This window comes from Labrus mixtus, chromosome 20 (genome assembly GCF_963584025.1).
Source record: "Labrus mixtus chromosome 20, fLabMix1.1, whole genome shotgun sequence".
NCBI lineage: Eukaryota > Metazoa > Chordata > Actinopteri > Labriformes > Labridae > Labrus > Labrus mixtus.
In genome coordinates this window covers 21,593,356-21,616,205 of record NC_083631.1, presented here as the reverse complement: position 1 = coordinate 21,616,205, position 22,850 = coordinate 21,593,356, and the positions used below count along the sequence as shown (strand labels likewise).

At 44.1% G+C, this 22,850-nt stretch overlaps 1 protein-coding gene across 6 annotated transcripts in view; it reads right to left on the bottom strand.

Annotated features, from left to right (window-relative positions):
• The window catches only part of LOC132953909 (RNA binding protein fox-1 homolog 3-like), a 284,754-nt gene that overhangs the window by 214,344 nt on the left and 47,560 nt on the right, over positions 1-22,850 (bottom strand). For all 6 annotated transcript variants that reach the window (XM_061026273.1, XM_061026275.1, XM_061026269.1 and 3 more), the window contains exon 2: positions 1,961-2,054. In XM_061026273.1, the coding sequence (XP_060882256.1) occupies positions 1,961-1,982 (22 nt within the window). In that variant the 5' untranslated portion in view covers positions 1,983-2,054. The remainder of the gene's footprint in view (positions 1-1,960; positions 2,055-22,850) is intronic.

Sequence of the window (22,850 nt, the reverse complement as noted above, 5' to 3'; positions counted from 1 at the left end):
TTAATTCATTATAATCCTCACCTCGTCTGCTGACTGATGGAAGACTCCTCGTGTAATCGCTGATTGAGGAGGAAAGGGAAGGTGGTGGAGGGAGGGAGGGAGGGAGGGGTGGTGGTGGTGGTGGTGGTGGTGGTGGTGGTGGTGGGGGGGGGATCTTGTACTGTATAAGGGGAGCTCAGATGTGGGGTATAATACCGGGGTCGTATCGCCCCGCCGAATGAAAATAACACTCCCTCCCATTTAGCGTGAATAAAAGTCCGTGTTAAGAGGGTAAAATGTAATGCCGTGCTCGAGGAACGTAATTATCATTTAGCAGGGGTCCGTGAGCTGTGTTTGACGGGGCCTGAACCCTGCGTGAAAACTCATTTTCATTTTTCTTATTATATCATGATTATATAAACATTCTTAACCAGTGGCCACAGCAGCAGCAGCAAATTATCGCAAATTAGTCCCGTATTGCCAGTTTTTTTTTTTGCTCGCCGAGGCAAATGAACAAGCACTAGAAGTGCAGTGTGTATTCCATAAATCAGGCCCGACGCCGCCGCCGCCGCCGCACCTGTTGAGAATGTAAATAGCTGCGGCTATTTGATTAAACTCTTACATCAAAACATTTGAAGAGCCCCCCCTCTCTCTCTCTCTTCTTCTTTTTTCTTTTTCTTTTGTGTGTTTATCCTCCTGTTTTCCTTCTCTGCATTAAGTTTTGTGTTCTCTCCTCCTACACCCACCGCACAAGCCGAGGTTTTCAATGGGCGGCGACGGGGGAGACATAACACCCACCGGCTATACGTGGGGGGCACGGGAGGTCCATCATTACCAACGCCGCAGTGGTGATCACGGCAATAATATAGAACTATAACCGAGCAATTAGACTAATGGAAAACGTCCCTATTTCTCCCGGTGTGCTGCAGCGAGATGCGCAGCGTGCCCCCCCGCGGGCCAACCCCCCCCCCCCTTGGAGATGAGGCTGGAGATGTGAAGTGGAGAGGAGGTAATGGCGGAGGCCCATTGATCCTCGCCGCCACCTGCTATATGGCTCCACCGAGGACGGGGAGGGGAGGCAGAGGACTCCATCTGGGGAGAGATCGAGCCGGCTCCTGGGCTCTCCGGCATATGGATAAGAGTCTTTCTCTAGTCTTCCGCTACTTAACCAGCACACATTAGCACAATATGGCCGGATAGGGGAGAGTAAGGCGTGCATACATACAGGCTATATTACAGTAACGGCGCGTCCACAGCGAGAAGGGCGTGAAGCCGTTTTCCACCTAAAAAAAAACTCCTGGAGCTCCTCGTGTGAGGCCGGGGCTGAACACAAGCTCTTAAATAAACGTCCTGAAAAGAACGAGCCTCGCTTTCCAAAACGAAGCGTGCACGGGAGGGGGATGTACATCACCAAAACAATCGACAGGAAGCAGCTGCAGAAGCCAAAAAAAACCTTTCGGAATGCACCGACGCGTCTGTTCTTCAAATGTTCAGGTGAGGAAATCAGTGTTTGTCTCTTTTTGAAAATGACAAAGACAAAGAACTCCAACACAGATGTACTTTACAGTAAATGATTGAAGAAAACATTTTTTTTAGGTTTCATCTGTTTTCCTCTTTCAGATTTACACGATGGATGTCACTTTGGCTGCCCGTTAAAGTTCTGGAAGAGGACTCAAAAACTGCTCTTCTGTTGGTTCAGTTAAGAAGAATGAGGCCATGCGGGCGCAGACGGTAATCCATTCCTATCTACACCCAGATTCTAGGAGTTGTAAATTCAAATTGGGAGTTTTAAAAAACAAGAAAAGCAACAAAAATAGAAAATAAAAAATGAAAAATTAGACACTTTGCATTTGATCAGAGTGAACCTGTAAACCTTTTCCACCTTGGCTCAGTGCGACTGGGTGTAAGTTGCAGACAGACAGGATATGACATGCAGGGTGAAGTCATGAGTCGCTTAAAGAGGTTCTGTTGAGGGGCTTACCTGCCCAGCTGGGGGTCTCCATGTACAGGTAAAGCCGGTCGGGCTGAAGCTGGGTCACTTGACTCGCTGCTGCTGCCACAGGTCCTGAAGAACTCTGCAGAGAGGGACAAAGATAAGCTCCGGTTAGAAATACAAACTGAGGAACTCTTTTTTTCACTGTTATGCATTCTTCTCTTAGAGTTAAAGAAGGTAAGATGGATAAACGCCATGATAAATCTAGTGGCTCAGTATATGGCTGAAGTGAAGCTGTGGTTAGCCTAGCTTAGCACAAAGTTTGAAAACAGGAGGAAACAAACGGGCCTGTTTCTGTCAAAGTTTGAGAAATTCACCCGGACATGATGCATAACGTTTTGTAGAATCCGTGCCCCAGAGGGACCTATTAAACCAGGACTGTGGCAACCAAGACTGCTGACCCCCTTAACCCTTTACATGTCAGAATTATTTCTAAATAGACAACAGTACATTATTTCCCCCCCTTTGTGCATAACGATGTGTCGTAAGGATGTAACATTTTGTTACCAGAATCATTAGATTACTGCAAGTTCTAGTCTTTGTTTTCCACACATGCACGATGGTAACACATCTGGCAACATCGCCGATGACAGATATGTTGGCTGTTGTCGACAAAGAGGACTATATCCTAAGCAAACATAACCGCAAGGCAAATCAGCGCCCAGGAATAATGTTTTTTTTCAATAAGAATCTGGAGATTTCTTCATCTACATCACAAAATAGCATCAACATTTTGGAGAATCTGAAAAAATCTCCAAATTCAAGGCCCAACTTTTTTTTTCTCATTTTCCAAATACAATGACATTTTTCTGAGTCTGAAAACTTGACATGTTGTCTTTGTGCTGTTTGAAATCAAATATGTGGGTTTTGATGTTTCTCACACAGCGTCTCCGCTTTTCTGAGGATCTAGGGGTTGCAGATTTGAACACCTCTTTCTTCTAATCCTCGGTAAATCTAAAAAAAATTGAAGAAAGGGGGCCCGTTAAGTCTGTCTCTAAGTGAATCTTTGAACAAAAGAAATGATGCTGGAGCACTTTTGTAATTATATTTGGGCACAGAACATATGGTTACAATTCATTTGAAAGGTGTTATTACATTTATGTAATCAGATGATCTTTCAGGGACTTTCTAATTGTGGTTACAGAGGGAGTGAGTGAACGAGTGCATAACTGTGTCTGAGTGTGCATGTGCATCACTGTCATCTCATCATTAGAACCTGCACAGAGTTCTTCTGCTACATACGGTGCAATAGATTTGCAGCCATGTTTACGCCTCAGTGTGTGGCAGCTCTCATACAGCGGCTGCACTCTCTGTTTTCTGCTGACTGCTGTATCTGGTGCAGGCCTTCCTTCGGGTTGGCTGCCGCCCAGAAGCCCAGCCGGTGAACCGCGGAGAAAGCGCATTGATTTCATCCCAGCAGAAATCCCTTCTCCCCGGTACCCGCCTCCCTACCCCGCCCAGCACCTGATTAAGCATTTGCAGGGGAGCCGTGCCAACACAATTTGTCATTTATCAAAAGTAATTAAAAGCAATTTCTTTTCTCTTGTTGATTGGGAATTGACTAATTGTTGAGTCTGTGAAAACTGGGGGGGGGGGGGATAAATAAAACAGGGAAGGATGAATTTTACATCAACTCGGAGGAAAACATAAATGCTGTAAAACGAGGGGGCCAGACATCTGGCTCTGTGATTTCTCTCGACATGATTACGAGTGCAAAAAAACCGAAACAGTTGTTTAGCGCACTCTGATATACAGCCCATAGGCGGTAAATAATGTATTAGAAACAGCATATTGACTGCCCGACTTAAAAGAGTGTTTTCACTTCATGTTGTGTGAACGCGAGAGTGGGAGGAAAAATACAAACACTGGTTGGTTGGTTGCTAACAGAAAATGGAAGAAGAAGAAGAAAGCTCTCACTTTGTGCAAAAAAAGAGATGTTTGAGAGGAAGAAGAAGAAGGTGGAGTGAAGAGAAGGAGAGGAGCTGAAGAGGTTACGGTATCCAATGAAACCAAGCAATGCCGTTTCAACATTATCGGTAACAACCTCTGAATGCACCATTACCTTCTATAAGGGCAGAATGAAATGTCAGAATTGATTCGAGAGGGAAGGGGTTGAGATATAAGTGGGCAGCTAAGGTGGCCATTTTGTTTCAGTGGGCCTTTTATTTGGTGTCCCTGGATCATTAGCAGAAAAAAAAAAAGGGGGGGGGAAGGAAGTTGGAAGGACATGAAGGAGGTGTGGGCGTCTCCGGTGACAGCATGTGAAATGAAAACGGCTGAAAAAACCAAACACACACACACGTTTTAAAAAAGAAACAAAAGGAGGCAGAAATCAAAGCGGTGGGGGGGTGGGGGGGGGGGTAAAAGAGGGACGCGGAAACGCCAGAGGAGTCGTTTAAATTTCCCACCACTTTGTAAATAACTTTAGCTGCACAAATACCTGGCGTTGCTCTGAGCAGATACAAAAATAAAAAAAAAACTCCAAGCCAACAATTTATTCTCATGCCAACAAATGGAGCCGTCGCTTCAACGAGACGATTTGAATATCCCTTTGAAGGCCTGCAGACGGACAAGCGACGCCATCATTGCCGGGGAACACAGAAAATAATTGGGCCGACGGCGGGAAGAAGGAGCCCCACGTCGGAAAAAAAACAAACCGTCTCTGCTGAGACACAAAAAAAAAAATATCTAATTGAAGCGCTCGCTCTCTCCTGCCTTTTGTTTACATTCCCATTCATCATTAAAAAAAAAAAAAAAACTCAATTACTTATGTTCCCTAACATGTATGGTTATTAATGTTCTAATTATGCTTCTCCTCTCTAATCTTTCGCCGCGCAATTCGGTTGATCTATGTCGGGAACAACGCGGCGAGGAATTAGGAAACGTACGTGCAATAACACACCTTCTCCTGGGAGCCATCTGACAGAGAGAGAGGAAGCTTGTCATGGTTTTGTCTATATGCATGGGGGGTGGGGGGGGGGGCTCAGTCAGCGCGTCTTGTAATGTACCAACAACGAGGAAGTTGACTAATCAGCTCTCGCCAGCGTCAGAGCGGATGTAGCACGGGGAAAAGCTGAGAGAGAGAAAAAAAAAAAAAAAAAAACTACCTCTGGCCCGGCTTATTCTTCTTCTTGTTTGAGGCTATAGGTATGACAGCTTTAGAGGTGTGAAATAATGTCGGTGAGAGCCTTGAGGAGCCCCCGCAGAGAGGCTGAGAGGGTCCTGTACTGCCTCGAGCAATGAGTGTTCTTCAAGGCTTTTTTTCTCCCCCCTCAGAGCACTTTTTTTTACAAGAGCACAAATTAGGTGTAAGGGATGCCTGCCTGTGTGTGTCGGGGCGAGTGCGCACACACACACTGAAAAGAAAGGGGGTAAAAATACTAAAAAAAAAAAAAAAAAAAAAGAAAAAGAGGGGCAGAAACTCGCATGACAGTGAAGAAACGGAGGGCGTCGTAAAGTGCGGGAAAATAAGCTCTCACTTTCAAGCGTTTACGGCGGCTCAAATATCTGATGATACCTCTCATAGCTTTTAATCTTTAATGTGAAAAATTAATCATCCCATTCATTATTTTAATAGCTGTCATTTTTTTCTCTCCCCAAAGTGATGATTTATAACCATTAAGCCCGCGCGTAGGCTCGCGTGAGAGGGGATTTATCGTAATGTTTGCACCAGGTAGCCTCCGACCATATTTCATTACTCTGACAAGCCATTAAAATGCCCTGGTGATTAAACAACAGCTCTGAGGTCAGCGCGAATGCCTGTTTCTTTACCCAATGCTGGAGCGCAGGGGTGCAGGGGTGCAGGCGGGGGACCCGTGGCCTTACAAAGCCCTACCCCCCCCCCTCCTCGGTTTCCCCCCCTAGACTGCCGATTGTAGTTATAGATCTCTTATCTGTTGTGCTGTGCAGGGGGCAACAGGGGTGCGTGAGAATAATGTACATGCACAGGAGCCACAATGAAATGAAGTTAAGAATGAGGCTATTATGCCGTTTCCCCCCCCCCCCTCCCCCTCAGAGCTTTGACACTGTGATAACTGTGCACTTAGAGGGGGAAAAGTCCAGCCTCACATACTCTTTAAATCCATCCATCTGCGGTGTCCAGAGTGTTCCAGGAGTTATTTTGTGATCATGTAATCTGCCCCACTTCTACCAACTATTTTCTGTTATTGACTCTCCTGCTGATGTGAAAAGGCAGGGGCGTGTTGGACACATCAGGGGTATAGAGGGGGGCAGTGTCAGCCCCTCACATCCACCCCAAAGATGGCTGATATAGTACTTGTTGGTGTGGTTTAAAAATGTTAATGCATGTATGCTGATGAATCGTTTATCTACATTTCAGGTTTCTCTGCACAAACTCAATTTCTCAAACATTTTGAAAAGTATTATTTGCTTGATGTAGAGTCGGGTGGACACTTGAGGAACTGCAGTTTTTTTTTTGCTCATCGCATTGGCTTCATTTTTCAACAGACCGGAGATTGCAGCTTGATTCATACTCACAAAATACTCACTGTCATTATGTCAGTATTGCATGTGAGTCATGAATTCGCACCAATCTGCAATAATCTTAGAGCAACTCCTGCTGGACTTTATGGACAGAGAAGTGAGAAGAGAGAGAGCTGTCCAATTGGGTGATCAGGGAAAGAGTCCTGTGTGAAACAAAAGTTGTGTCTGCTTAACTTAAAGGCTTTATATGTGATTTATTTGATCCAGCAGATGTCGCCCTTGAGCACCAGCATGAAACCAAAACAACTTGCGCTGCATTACTGTATTAGCATGCTAATGCTAGCGATCTTTATTATGCTCGTATCTTCACACTGCATGTAAATTTACCTGAAATGAGCGTGATCTAGAAACACAGTTAAGCAGTGAGTACAGTATGTTATTCTTCTTTTCTCTAGTCCCTCAATTAAACAACTTTTCTAAACGAGGGGAGGAGTCAGCCGGCCGTCGGGCGATGTAAACAAAGTGAAGATAGGACTCTGAAAACTCTGAAAACATCACAGACAGTGGGACTCGGGTGTTACACCCATTGTAGACAGTCATGACTCACAGAGTTATTTTCAGAGGAGATACTTGATTTATATTATATTTAAGTGAGAAAAATCACATATTAAGCCTTTAACCAAGCAGCAACACAATCTCCGAAATCACAAGAAACAAAAGAAGCGGCTTCTCTTTGAAAAAGTTGAAAAAAGTGGTGTCACTCAAAAGTCACCCAAAAGTCTGAATGTGCACACATTGCATCACCCGTTCATTGTTTGCTACCAGGACACCTTTGCAACCTTTTGTTTTATTGCAGCAGTGCATTCTGGTCAATATTATTGTTGCCTCTGCTACCCTGGAGATCTCCCTGTGTTGGTGTTCAGTTCCTGTGCGACACGAGCAGTTAAAAGGCCTTTCGCTGTTTCAGGCTGAAAAGCAAAAAAACCTGACATTAACACTTTCATGTTTCTGGACAGTTTGGAATTAGTTTCCTCTTTTTTTTTCCGGTGACATGATGTCTGCATTTGGCCGGCTATCTAACAGAATAAAGATGATACAGACCCTGAAACATGAGGCTCGTAGCCACACACTGTTACTGAGTGTTGTTGTTTTTGTTTGAAGGGGAATGGTTGGAGTTTTGAGGGTTGAAATAGACAGATGTTGCTTTGGAAAAAAAAAAAAAAAAAAAGCAGCCGGCTACACAAAATGGATCCGCGCTCGATCCCGGCGGAGGAAGCTGGCTGAACAGCCGGCCGGGGAGCAGCGGGGGGGGGGCGGGGGGGGGATTTAACTCCCCTGCATGTATGTTCATGTCTAATGTCCTGAGTCCAATGGGCTGGATTGATCACCGATGCCACATCTGACAGTGACTGACAGCGCCTGTAATTGCTATGTTAGCTCGGGGAGACGAGCAAAGCGCCTTGGTGGGGCGATGTGGATGAAACATGCAGCAGGCATTTTCTCCATCACCTTACAAGTCCAGCTGTGGATATTACATCATAGTGCACACAATGCGCACAGACTGCCTGAATGGCAGAGCGCTGTGAGCGGCTTGATTAATGGATGTGATCAGTGTCATGTGTGGCATGATGGTGCCATGAAAAGAAAAAAAAAATAACACCTGCTGTGATTCAGGGTTGTAATTGAACACACACATATTACAAGCCAACACATGTATTCTCTAACTGATATACCTCCTTCAATCCAAGTCTTTTCATGAACCCCTATGCACTTGATGATGATGTTTAGGATGGTTTTGATGCTGATTAGATCTCTGTCAATGTAAGCTTTGCCTCTGGTCACTTCCGGTCAGCACCTGTGTGTCCGATCGGACTTAAAGCTGCTTGTTTGCACTTCCTGACGTTGTCTCCTCCTCTTTAGATCCTTGCTTGTGTTGTTCTTACTCTCTGATCTTCGTCGTTTTGAATAAAAACGTCTGCTCAATGAATTGTAGAATTTAAGAATATACTTCTGTACCGCCGGGCCTCACAGGTCATTTGACCGACCTCTACTCTTTAAACTTTGCTTCCTCTGCAAACCCATGTTTGCGCTTTTGTCATTTAAAAGCATAAACAGGGCACTCGCAATTAGACGGCGAGGCTACGGTCCTCCAAGCAGGCGACCTCTGGGTCAGAATCTGACCTGCACGCTCTCTCTCATCTGATGTCCTCGAAGCCCCCCAAAAATAAATAATTTAAACAGCACAAAAAAGAATGAACGGCATTTCTTCAAAAACATCTTCAAAACCTATTTCTGCCAACTTTCCCTCCCTGTAAAGGATCTTTATTTGATCTGTCAGTATAACGCTGTACATTTACCTTATTGTTTTTGTTGCAAGAGGTGAATGTGTAAAGGGGAAAAAAAAGACTTTCTCGCCTCAGATTTCTCCCTGAGTAAATTGCAAAAAAAAAAAGGAAATGAAGTGAGATACTTTCCAGCTCTTGCAGTGACAATTCGTTAAAACATATTAAACAGCAGCAGCAGATAGATATACTGGCAGGAAGACGTGATCTCAGCCTGTGCCAGACTCTTAAAAAAACTCAGTGTTGTTAACATTTACAGCTTCTCTTCCTGAGGGAGGAAAGTGATCAAAAAAAAAAAAAAAATCACTCATAGATTTGAAAGCCCCAAAACTGGAAATTGGGACATAAACTGTAGGCCATGATTTCTGCAATTTTTTTTATGTCTTCCCACCACTGCTGCCCTGGATCCACTGTGGATGAATGTGAGAACATCCTGTTTGGCTGCCTCCTGCGCTCGCCCGGGCCCATTCCAACAGTTGTCACTGCGACAGAACAAAAGCTGCAGAGGTGGGGGCGGTGGGGAGGGGGGGGGGGGGGGGGGGGGGGGGGAATTAGCATCCTAAATGTGTCTAACGTCTCGTGTTTGTTGTGTCCCCGATGAGAGGCACAGAAAAGAAACGGTGCTAATTTGTAATAGGTATCAAAAATTCCCAGCTATTAAAATAAAGTTAATTACCGCAGCAAATACAGCAGTCGTAAATGGGAGATAATGCCATTTCTGCAAATGATTGTCGTTTTCCGCCAACCGGAAAAAATAATATTTAGTATCCAGCTGTACTTCTGGAGGAGGAGGCGGAGGAAGAGGAGGAGGAGGAGGAGGGGGGGGGGGAAAGGTACTTGTAATTCAGAATATATATATTTTTTTTTCTGCAACTTAGCAAGTTTTTCATCTATCAGCAAGGCACATTAAATCCCAGCTGGTCAGATGCTAGACTCCTGATGCTCGGGCTTTAGACTTGAAACAAACTACTGCTGAAATGAAAAGCACTTCTCGGAGCAGTGGAAAATCCGACTCCTACAAGAGTCCATTAAAAATACATGTTCAAATGAATCTTGGTCGAGGGATGACAAGTTTTACCATATTCTTCTTCTTGAACTTTTAATGTAGCAAAGGCGCCACTTCAAAGAGGAGTGGGGGTGGGGGGGGGGGGGGGAATTAAATATTAAGGCTATTATCTAAGCTGTTCCCAATATTATTCCAGCTTAGGTTATTTATATAGTACAGTAATAATTGTGTTATATAAGCCGCTTTTCATTTTGGAGCGAAAACGTAATGATCCAAGAGGTGGCTTGGTTTTTGTGAGTTTGCAAACCTTAAAAAGGAGTAACCTAATTTATATATTTGCTGCAGTAAAGCCAACGCGGTTATGCAGATTTATTGCAGCAATCCTAGGTGGATATTGCAAATGTAAATATATTTATAATTTATGACTGCAGGGGAAATGGATCATTTTTAACACAGCGGATACGAGTTCAACTTTGTTTTGGCAGAGTACGGTGCACACTCAACATATTTTTTTTTTTATTTTTTTTATTTTTTGCATCTTTGTGAAATAAACAAACAAACAGGAAAACAGTGAATTATCATGTGCTCTGAATGAGGAGAGTATCTCAGTAAATCCGGAGCTTGCCTAACCCCCGGATCACCACTGTTTACCCCACCGGTGAGACAGTAAATAGTCTGGCTGACATTTTGCGGGGAGGTTAGTGTGCTCAGAGAGGCGAGTGGAAGTGGAGGCTCAGATGAATTTGTCTGACAAATGCTCCTGGAGTATGTGTTGTCGAACTGCGCTTCAGCTAAGGCCCTGGACTGGGATTTGAGTCTGACTGAAGCCAAGCAAAGCATGCCAGATCACTAATTGCACAATTTAAAACCAAAGTCCCTGGCAGCTTGTCATTCGAAAATGGAGAGAAGAGCCGTTGCTTAATCAGTGAGCTCAACATAGATCTGCAAAGCTCTCCACCGAGGAACACCCCCCCCCCAACCCACTCCCCCTCCCCACCCAGACGTACATGGCTGAAGCTCAGTGTCAACCGCCAAAGAAAAGACAAAGTGATTGGCTGGCTGGCTGCTGCTGCTGCCGCCGCTGTAAATGAAACGTTTTATGATCTGAAGCATTCATGTGATTGGTTGATTGAATCGCTGTGCGTCAAATCTCGGTGCTCTGACAATGATTTTCATTTCCATTTAATTGACCGGTAAAAGAGCAGTCAACTGTTGCTCCCAGTTGGTTCGGGATGAAATTCACAGCCGCTATTTGATGTCCCTTACAGACATCGGGCAACAGTCTGTAAGCACCTAGAATATTTACTTTAATCTGGATCTGGAAACTGTGTCTAAAGTAATTTCAACTTCAATAACTTGACTTCTACAAATACTGAGAAAAACATACATCAAGGATCATGTGAAACAAACCCTAAAGTGCACATGCACTTCAGGGTACCTTGAAACAGCCACTAAGGGGTTCCCTAAAACAGACATGTAGGAGTGACTCTACATTTTTTTTTGATTTGATTAATTCATTTTCGTGTCATGCACACAAAGTGCCCAACCCTCATGGGCTTATAAGACACCAAAGAATTCAGTTGCAGTGGTTCACATTTACAAATCATAACATTACAAAGTTGCCGGCTCCAGTTCAGTCTTAAACAACGTGTTCTGTCTTTTTTTTCCCGCAGGCTTTACAAACAAAATCTGCTTTAAGAAAGGTTCCTTCTTTTTAAAACACAACTTTTCATAATCGTCTCTAGCCAAAAGAAATCAACATAAATCGAAGACATTCTTTTAAAAAGAACATCCCTGATGTCAGCGTACATCGGGCAGTAAAACAAAAAGTGAATGTCGTTTTCAGTTTCTCCTAACTCACACAACAAACTGGGTCTTCCTCTGGAATGGCATTAAACCTGCCGCTCTCTAAAGCTAAAGGCAATGTTCCTGAACGTAGCTGAGCGCAGAGGGATCTTTGTCTTTTGGTTAAATTAAATTTAGCAGAGGCTTCTACACTGTAGCAATCCTTTATGAGACAATACGTTCTTAGTTTTGGTTTGCACCATATATCCACAGACCATTTCTCTTTGTACATTAGAAACATATTCTTTTTTTTATCTCCTGAATATCACAAGTTAACTTATTTAGAAAAATACACTTCCAATGGACACTTCACTCCCGTTGAACACGACCGTATATGGTAGCCTCAAACACACCAGAATGGCCAATGAAATGGCGTTGTGAAACATATGCTAAAGGGTACGTCGAAACCTGCTTAAGGAATCCTAACATGAACTTAAAATGATTCAGTGTTACAATTCACTTAGCAGACGCTTTTATTCAAAGCGACGTACATCAGAGATTAACACTAATTCAGTCATACACCGCCACCGAAGCAGCGGGAGCAATGCAGGGTTAAGTGTCTTGCCCAAGGACACATCGGACATGCTGGGGATCGAACCCTCGACCATTCAAACCATAAAGGGTAACATGAAATACAACAGTACAAAAGAAAACGGTAGTTAAACTACATCCTAAAGGTATAGACTTCCAGTTCAACATCAGGGGCCATATGGGACCAGTAAACCAACGTCAAAGGGTATACTGGTAAATGTGTAGCTCTTTTCTAGTCTTCTGATTACTCAAAGAGCTTTTACACTGCAGGTCACACCGACACATTCACACATGACAGTGGTTGATCAGAAGTAACTTATCCCAATAGCAAGGGGTAAACTGAACAGAGCAAGGAGTTACATATTTAACGGATGCAGTGTGGACAGCCAGCCTGCGATCATGCACGGTGTGACATGATATAAATAACGCTCACTGAGGGTACAGAACATGCTTACAAGACTTCTGTGTGCATCTGTGCGAGATGAAAAAGGAGAGCTTGTAAATCTGTTTGGATAAAAACATTTTGTTGTAAAATATGAGGAGAGTTGACCTGCAGTTGCAACAATGATCTGTTCATCTGTTCACTACATAAATGGGGATTCAGATCTTTGTATTGTACCTCAACAACACTGACTTCATATACACATTTTTAGTCTACACAATGAATTTTTTCCAAGACTTTTTTTTGGGAACCCAATCAAACTTGTAATGTTTGAAACAAGCTGCGAGACTCACTGATAAAAATAACACTTTCCCCCTCGACTGAGTCTCTTTATGACATGATATTTCAGGAAATAAACATTCAAAAACAAAACAACAGGCGGCTGAACTCCTCAGAAAAGAAACAACACAAAAGGAAAAGGATCGACATCCTTCAGTCTTCATAATATATATAATAAAATATCTATTTTACTGCTGGAGCGACGCAACTCTACGGGGCATTAAATTCTCCATTTCCTGTTATAGCTATGTTACAGGTTCAGGCAATTCTCCACTGGCTATTGGGAGGAGCTGTAAACATTATTACTATTGAGGCCGGGTTGTATTTTGGTGAGAACATTAGCAAAGAGGCGAGTTACTCATCGCCCCAGCGACATGAAACCGGAGCGGAGTGTTGTTTTTTTTTTGTTTTTTGTTTTTGTTTTTTCTGTCTGGCTCGAGCCTAACGAGAGAATGCACACACATGCACACACACATTCACACGTTCAGCATCAGGGAGACAGCAGCTCTCAGAAAGGGGTGGAGCTGGAGACACACACACACAGATGCACAAACACATACACACACAGTTGCACAAAGTCAGAAAAAAAAAAAAGAGAAAATAAAAAACACTGCCCCGAAGTCAATTCCACACTCAAGCAACATCCGTCTCTGATCTGGGAGCGTTCTTGCAGTGGCGGCACAACAAGAGTGATGCGGCACTGAGGGCCATGAATTAAAAAGTCGATATGTAAAACCATAGAGGGATGCCATTTTGAAAAAGCGTTCCATCAATGGAAATCATATTAACATGATAAAGGGCAGATTGGGAGGCGAGGGGCATTGATTCAGAGTGCCGCGCTGTGGCCCCCGCGCGCATCCACCTCGAACATGTTAATGAATCGTGCTGCAAAAAAAAAAAGAAGAACCTGAAACGAGGGGCTGAAATGGGGTTACATGAGGGGAGAGATTTTGTGCTTTAAAGCAACAGGAGGAGGTCAGTGTGGAGTCCTAGGGAGCTGCACCTCTGGGTGCCCACATCAGAGGGAGTCTCGGGACTGTTTTCTGAAGATGAAGTTTTGATGAGGATAGGTGGCAGACTTGGAGAGTTTTTTTTTTAGTTTTTTTTTGCAGCAAGTTGGGAGTCAGGTCCAATTAGAAAGAAGCCTGGAGGAGAGAGATGAAGTACTATAATGCCACCCAGAGACCAAGAGTGTGAGAGCAGAGAGAGCGGAGGATTCACCCCCTGTTGACCATGACTACAGACACATAGCCTGGGGGAGGTAGCATCCAAGGCTCCACACACACACACACACACACACACACACACACACACACACACACACACAGGAAAAGAGAAAGCGAGGAGAGCGAGAGAGAGAGAGAGAGAGAGAGAGTGACATGAAAGCAACAAGGCAGTGCTGCGAGGCCAAACAGATGAATTACTTATCAAAGACGCGCACAGCAGACCGGCTATGAGGCTGCAACACACAGACAGCTGGGGCATTATCAATTCACCTTCAATTAGCTGTCCTTGGCACTGCCTGCCAACTGGACCTGGAGTATCAGTGCATTCACAACACATAAGCTAATACACACACACACAAAAGAAAAAAATGGGATCAGGTGGATTCTTTTGAGGGATTCAATTAAAAACAGTGTTAAATTTCTACAAAAGGATGAAAGTAAAAGGATTATTTCCAATGCCATAGGAGGGAAGAAGAAACAGAAAATGGGGGGTAGGAGTAGGAGAAGAAGAAGAAGAAGAAAAAAAGAGAGAAAGCGCTCCTTCTTTGGAGTCTGATGGCACAGCACCTTTGTTAAATATGAACTAATTAAGTGGAAAAATGAAAGTGTTTCATCTTCATTAGCATCAGACAATAGGACTATGAAACATAATTGAGAGTAGTTCCACTTTAATAGAATGAACAGAAGTCATTTGGTATTGAAATGTGCGGGGTGATTTAGCCAAAAGAAAGTGTATTATTAGATTTAATAGAATACCTACACTTGATCAATGCTCCGAGCGCAGGTGGTAGTTTGTCTCGGGGGTTCTTCAAATGATTAGGCCAACAGAATAATGGCCAGCCGGAATCACGTTGCTCTCGCATTGATTACGCGGAGCAGCCCATTTTTCATGAAGTGGAGCTCCGCACACCATTTATTAAGCCTTTACACGTGTGACATAACAACTGGTGGGCGCCGAGCACACCTTGCAGACTGGATTTCGGAGGAATCAGGAGGCAGTCTTAAAGCCTTAGGATGATGATGAATTAGACTCAGAGGCACACACAGAATGGACAAAACCTGCTGGTTTATATAATTATTAAAGCAGTCAAAGAATGGACAAACAATTAGCTGAATTTGAAGAGTTAATCGCGATTAATCGTTGATAAAAATTGATTCTGTTATGCTTTTATTTTGTATTTTGTACTGTCTTAGGCTAAGTTTGCTTGACCTCCTGTTTGGAGGGTTAGGGTTAGGGTTAAAAACATGCTCTTATTTTGAAGGGAAATAAAGAACTTCTGGAAGAATGAAAGCAAGGAAATTATCTCAACCATGGAACAAATAACTTGTTACAGATCTTAAAGTAAATGAAAGAAGCTGCAGGGAACATGAAAAAAGACAAAGAATACACAATGCTCATGTTTTAGGTGGGACATAGGAGGCCTTCATAGGGGCTTAAAAGCAGTGTTCGCTCTCCTACAGGTTAGTCTGGCTAAGATTAGCTGGGTTAATGTTACAGCTTTTCCATAAAATTAGGGGAAAACCATTTCTTTGTGCAATCGCTTTCCCCCAAAATGCGCAAAATCTTAGATCCAACAACAAGAATAACTTGATAAATTCCCTTAAATGGAACCAAAGCGCCAACCCAAGCCCTGAGCAGTCCCATTCACCAAGGTGTCTATTTATTTATGGCCATGAGACCACCAGGCATGCTAGAAACCAGAATACCCCCGACTTCACAGAAATTTGTAAACAGAGAAACTCATGCAGAATGTTATTCTTGCTAAGAAAGGCTTGGTGCGCAGACGCAACATGGTCATTTAAAAAAAAAAAAAAAAAAAACATGAGCGCATCACAGAGCTTGGCCATATTGAAATGGCAGTCTTGAGAAACAGTGGGTCTTTATCACTTCAAAGGCTGACATCCCTCCGGCGTCTAGGGGAAGCCGTGACTGGCACTCGTACAGCCTTCTTTCTGCTGCATTTGTCCAATCTTAGAAAGCCCAGAGTCAGGAAACACAAGGTCTTTTCAAAGTTAGTCAACAGGCCTTTGAAGCAAAGCCAACGGAGTCAGCAACCCAGCGACAAGGTGCCGAGCCATTATCATTCAATAGACAGCCGGGATTTTGCATATTTAACAGGAAATTTCACTTTGCTTTTTTGACACGGGGCATTATGCATCCTCTGTACATAAAATCCATCAGCACCTTGCCAATTGTGTTTGTGCTTTTCCCATTTGGCTGGGGAAATGTGTTTCTCTTCCAATGCACACTACATTCAAAAACATGCAATGGAATTAAATTATATGTCTTTTTTGGACAAATAAATTGGACCAAAGGTTCAAATGCAAACTGTTTTACCAATGTATTTATTCGTTTTGAGCCTGTTTGCTTTGGTGATGATATGAGGCATGTGGGTAGAAAAGCCTTCAATTCTGACATTTGTAGTCTGTCCTTGTTCTCAAAAGAAAGCAAAGGAAAGTGCTGAGTTGATATCAGCTTTCTCAAAAAGGACAGAAAAAATAGGTTATATTTCTGACACAAAACGCTGGGCCAACATATCCACCCAAAAATGGCATCTTCTTTTCAGTTACTAATGCTTGGTTGAATGGTAATTAATCCATAATGGAAGGCAGATGGAACCTGAGTTTGTTGATTTTAAGAACAAAAAGTGGACTTTAGTGTTTGCAGTCTTTCTGGCATAAGCAAACACCTTTAATGGATATACTTTGAGCCCAGGGCTGTTACCTCCTAAGCCAACCTTTATAGGTAATCAACACCAAAAACACTCAAATCCTATAAGCCCTGTTTCCACCAAGCGGTCCAGTTTGGTCCAGTAAACTCTGCTCTTGCTCGAGTTTCCACAGTCAACCGTACCCTTACACGTCAGTGGCGCGACATAGTGTAGACACAGCCAATAAATTCAACGAAGAAGAAGAATCTAGTGATCTATATAGAAACCTTTGTTTTGTTTTCTTCCCGGCTTTCTTATTCTGGGAAGAAAACAACATTTGACCCGATTTCTGGGTCAAATCCTGGCGCGGGAACTGAGGATCATGAGCAGAATGCCTCGGCCAGTTTGAGTCCGACTGAGGTTACAAATGCAAAATTTACATCGACCCTGAACCGCATTATCGAGGTGTGTTGGTCCAACTTGGAGGAATTCCACTTTCAGTTGGACTTGCATGTGTACATGCATTTTGACATTCAAGTTTGAGTTGAACCAATACAACAAATCAACTCTTTCTACCTGCATGTAGATCTACCGACCGATGTGGAGCCATAAGAACGCAAAAATTGGACTTCAAAAACACAAGAATGACCCTTTTAGTGATGATATCAAAACATTTTCTTCAAGGGAAAAATGCATCAACACAACATGTAAAAAACAACACACACCACAAAGCCTGCCAATAACGTGAAACACATCGAAAACCAAAGTACCCTGGATACGAGTATCCACAAGGTTTTGCCATTAGTCCCGTGGAATCAAACGGCTAAAGCTTGTTTTCTAAAGACTAACCATGTTAGGAATGATGAATAACAGTAATAAGAAAAGTCAATCGGGGGGAAAACAAAGGAACGCCAGTGTCACATACAAAGTAGTAGCAGCACATGCCAATGGATCAGAATGAAAGTCAGTGCTTTGAGAGGCTCCATGCCGTCCTCATGAACAATCCCCAATATGATTGAGTTAGTTGGCGACTCGATTGCATGTTGTAGTCGTATGACTTTGAAGCGAAATGTTGGTGCCTCTCCTCTAGGACGTGTATGAAGAGAATAAGGACAAACTAAAAGTGCACTGCACTCAACAGACACTCGGCGTGCGTTTAAGTGTGAAAAAAATCTCCTTTTAAAAGCAATTCATTATTTTAAACTCTTCAAACTAAACCCAACAGCGAATCCACAAAAAAAACAAAAACACACACTGTTGGCATTTATTGTTTGGACTTGCATGCGTCATGTTAGCTCTCTGGTGTCTTGGAGAGCTTTGGTGTCCCTCAGCAGCGGAACAGTCACAGTAATAGCCGCGTTCTTGCCCTTTGGGATTTTGCTCTGACGACCCAACTTCGAGTGCATCCATTCCTAATGAGCGGCAAGGCGGCGCCCCGTCTCCTCCTGCGGGCCTGTCAGCTGTCTGTCCCCTGGTGCAAGGGAAGAGGAGAGCACCCAGCAGCCCCCTCGCAGCTCCCACTGGAAGGGGCGACTGACTTCCACAGGATGGGGGTCCCACGGGCGAGCCGCTAATGATCCATATGATGGTCCGGGGCCAGCCATTGTTTGGGCTACATTACCCAGAGAGGGACAAACAATCGTTTCGGAGTGTCACTTGATAATGGCCCAAAAAAGCAAATCTCACAGACCTTCATTCTTCACAAGGGTAATTAATTCGCCGCTGTGCTGGGATGCTTTGCTCTCTTCCAGCTCCTCCCGCGCTGCCCCCTACTATCCTCTCCCAAAGATTTCCAATTGTTTTGCAGACAATGGTTTCAGAAGGCAGTAAAAGAGCATTGATCTGACGGCTATTTGCAAATACCCGTCTCCACACAGAGAAATGCATCTTACTGTGTTGCGTTAAGCAATTCCACATTTTAATGGGCGGACTATTGATGGTTGATGCCAAAAGAGTACGGTATCGACTCCGCTCAAACACATCCACAATGAGGTCTGGAGGGGATAGCACCAGCTCAGCACAATAAATAAAGGAAGGGGCATCAAGCTGAGGAGGAGGGATTGCATAACGCTGCAGAGCCCCTCATAAAAAAGTTACTATAATGTGTTGTCATGATTGACTTTTATGATCAATGCTGCTGTACATCCAGAAGTCTACAAGCAGCAGCAGCAGCAGCAGCAGAGCTCCAAGTAGGCATCTGCAGATCTATACCTCTCAGGGTGGAATACGTAGTAATTACAACTGCAGATTAGCTACATGTGCATTATTAGATGTAATTAGGTGTTGATTAAAATTGGAACATTACTTGCAATAGTTCCAATGAGGGTGATAACAGCAAGGCGAAAAAAAAAAAGATTGGACTTACATATCTCCATTCATCATTTGAAAATATACACAGTGCATAATAAAAAAAAAAAAGCATTCTGCTTCTCTAACCCCCCCCCCCTCCCTCCCCCTCCTGTTTCTGTACCACCAATAAATCCCACGCACTGAGAGAAATGAATGATTTTTCGACAAAACAGAGACAGCATGAGACAAGACAAATGCCTGTGCTTACATCAAATGTTCCCAGATACGAAACAATCCAACCACCACCAATAAAGCAATCAATGCTAACCTAATCTCCGCAGCCTCAGCGGCACTTGCTCCATTTCTTAGCCCCCAAAATGAAGAGGAAAGGAGAGCCCGAAAGGCATGAATAAATAAACCTCAAACCACTCATGTTCTATTGCTGCCACTGAGGACGGGGGGGGGGGGGGGGGGGGTGGGCGGCGCGGGCAGCCATCGCACATCGACAGTATATAAAGCTCATTTCGGATAGCAGCGTGGCTTTATTCGAGCGCAGAGGTGAATTACAAACACAGTCGCTTTCAAATTTGGTTAAAGGAGAGAGAGAGAGAGAGAGAGAGAGAGAGAGAGAGAGAGAGATCGAGGAGGGAGAGACGAGGCTTGTGGATGAGTCATCCCATGTCGGTCTGGTGGCCCTCGCTCCTCGAGCAAAAAGGCCAGCAGGGGTGTGGGGGGGGGGCACTTTTTCTTTTTCCCTATGAGGGAGGCTGGCCCAGTCAAAGGTGCTTTTTTTGGTGTGGGGGGGGGGGGGGGGGGGGGGGGGGTGCAGGATAAGCTGGGCACTGTGTCTCAAACGGGGACACTCGAGTGGGTAAAGCCTATCTCAAAAAGAGCTGCGCCTCCCCCCCCCTCCCACTGCGACTCTTCATACCTCCATCCGAGCAGAACTAAGGGCGCCGCTCGCAGAGATACAAAAGGGACAAAATCACTCTTTTACACTTCCACACTCCCATCTCTCTGCATTCCCATGTACTGTACAGAGACTCACAAACACACACACACACCCGAAACACACACACACTCCCAGGCACAAGACTGCTCCCTTCTGGTTGCAGTGTGTAGTGTGGCTACATCACCCCCCCCCACCCCCCCCACCCCCCCCACCCCCCAAAAAAAAGCCTATCGTCACATCCCATCGGGGGCAAAAACGTGGATGGATATTGTCCAGATGCAGTTATAATTTCACTAATGCTCACTCAAATGTCAATGGGGTCCGGTGACAAAGGCTTCTTAATCCCTCATATGAATTTTTAGCGCCCAAAGGCAGAGCAGGAAGAGGCGGCGAGTGTGTGGGGCGAATGCATGAGGGGGCATACATTACACACGACTTGTCTTTGGCCTTAATGGGGAGTGTTCAGTGAATTCAGCTGATATTTAAATCAGCGTGCGAGTAAGAATGGGGAGTGGGGGGAGGCGGCGGTGAGAATGATGAGCATGCCGAACTATTGAACTTTCCTTTTTCTCCACCTGTTCCCTGCCCGGTAACAGGGCGCCGCGAGTAAACGCAAGATCTGTTGCACGCCACACACAAACACGGCCATCCCCCATCAGCCTAAATCACTTAAGGTGGGGCAGAAACAGAGGAGAGCTTCTTCCTCGTCCGTCCCCCCCCCCCCCCCCAAGTGAGATGCTGTAGTTTCACTCTATTTGCCCAAATTATACTCCGCTGTCGGTGTAGCGCTTGCCTCGTCCTCAGGAAGTGATGAATCAAAAGTGAAAGGTGAAAACTGCTGCAATTTCACTTTTTTTTTTTTTTTTTTTGCCCTCTGCTGTTAAAAACCTGGGAAAAAAAGTTGAAACCTGCCGATGTATTTCAGAAAGTGCACGACAGTCTGTTGGGCTGCAGGTTTGCTTGTGTGCCCATTGCTCTCGAGAATCCATTAAAAAACAGCTTGCAGAGCCATACTGCTGCCTTCACAAATGTAATATACATCGGCCTGAGCAGCGCCGCGCTTTTATTGTTTTATCTATTTGTGCCGCTGATGTGTTTTTTTGGTTTTTATCCCACAGCTGATGATTGGTCTGATTGGGACCATTCAACCCTTTTTTTTTAAACAGCTAGACACCCTTGTGTTTGGGTGACAGTCTGTTAACCTGGCATCAAAGAGGAAAAACTACATTTGATCAAATCACTGCAAGGGGACGGCCTTATATAGAATATTGCCCGGGTCAAATTAAAAGCAGTAAAATCAACCCATGTGCTTTTCCTTTAGCTTGAAATTTCACAACTTTTCCGATGATGACAGAACATGCACATGTAAATATATTTTAAAAATGTTCGACGATGTACAGGCATGACACGTTTTTGTTGTTTTATTTTAAGCCAAATTTACCGTCTGGATTAGGCGCACCAGGACAAGAAAAAAAAAAAGTTCATTATGAAAAAAAAAAAGTTGAAATATCTAGGCTGAAATCAAAAATTCAAAATTAATTCCAGGCATAAAAGTATGATTCAGAGTTGGAATATTATTTTGTTTTATTGTGAAGGAGTAAAGTCTTCTCTGATTTAGAACTTCCTCCTCTGCTGCTTCATTGTGTCCTCACGCCTGGATCTCTTAAAGTACGACGTTATACTGAAGACATTCTGAATCACTTCCAACATTAAGACTTCACTTTTAAAATATATTTAAAAAAAAGAAGAAAAAGAAACCTACTTTACTGAATGTATTTCACACTAAGAGCACAAATACACTGCAAAAACTCAAACATACCAAGTTTAAAAATAATCTCTAACATCCAGTAAGCATCATTAACCAGCTGTCCAGGTGAGTCCACATAAACATATGCAAAGACAATCACATGTTGTAACTTTATTATAGGATGTTTTTTTCTGCCTCATATTACATGATTCCTATTTTTTGAAGTCCGGATTTTTTCGAATCGTTGCCTCTTTAAGTTAAGAATGAAAATGTTTGAGCGTCACAATAATTGTTTCAACACATTTACTCATCAAATGTGAAGGATCACTCGTTTGAAATGAGGGATTAAGATCTATTACAAACCTGACATTAAGCTGTTTCTGTGATTGCTTTTGATCGTGATTTACCTTCAAGCGCACTCATGTCACACATCTTGCACACACACATTAAGACACACACACACACACACACAAACACACACACACAGGGACCATTGTTTCCCTGTAGTGCTGGCCCTCATCAGAAGGGACAGCTCCTGCAGTTTCGGCACCAATAATGACTTGACTTCGTGTCATAATCAAATCCCTTTAATAATGGGAACAATTCAGCGATTGCCTGCCCGTAATCAAATTAGCCCGAGTCTTTTTTGGATTTTCAATTATCTCCAGTCGGAGGAGCACTTTATCCGGGGCTCTGGCTGCACAGCTCCGGCTGGGGGGGGGCGGGGGGGGGGGGGGGAGCTGCGTGCTGCACCGGGGCTGACAGCAGTATAGCCTCACAATTACAATGAGGGCCCGGGCTAATGTGATGACAAGATCGCCTGCCCGCCTTACTTAGCCTTTCATTTGTGCTGGGGCCTCCTCAGCGTCCCCCGCTCTTATCATCGTGTCCGTGTACCTGCTCTGCTCTGCCCCAAACCCCCCCCCCCCCCTCCTCCTCCTCCTCCTCCTCACTGGCTCTTTATGTTGGAGGGCAAGCAGCATTAAAAGCAGCGCGCCTCCAACATTTACTCCTTTTTACACTTTGTGAAGAGAAGAGTCTGTTGAACAGGTTTGCAGCGGAGTCTCTTTATTCATACAGCTCTACAGATGCACACTCGGGGGGGAGGTGGGGTGGGGGGGGTGG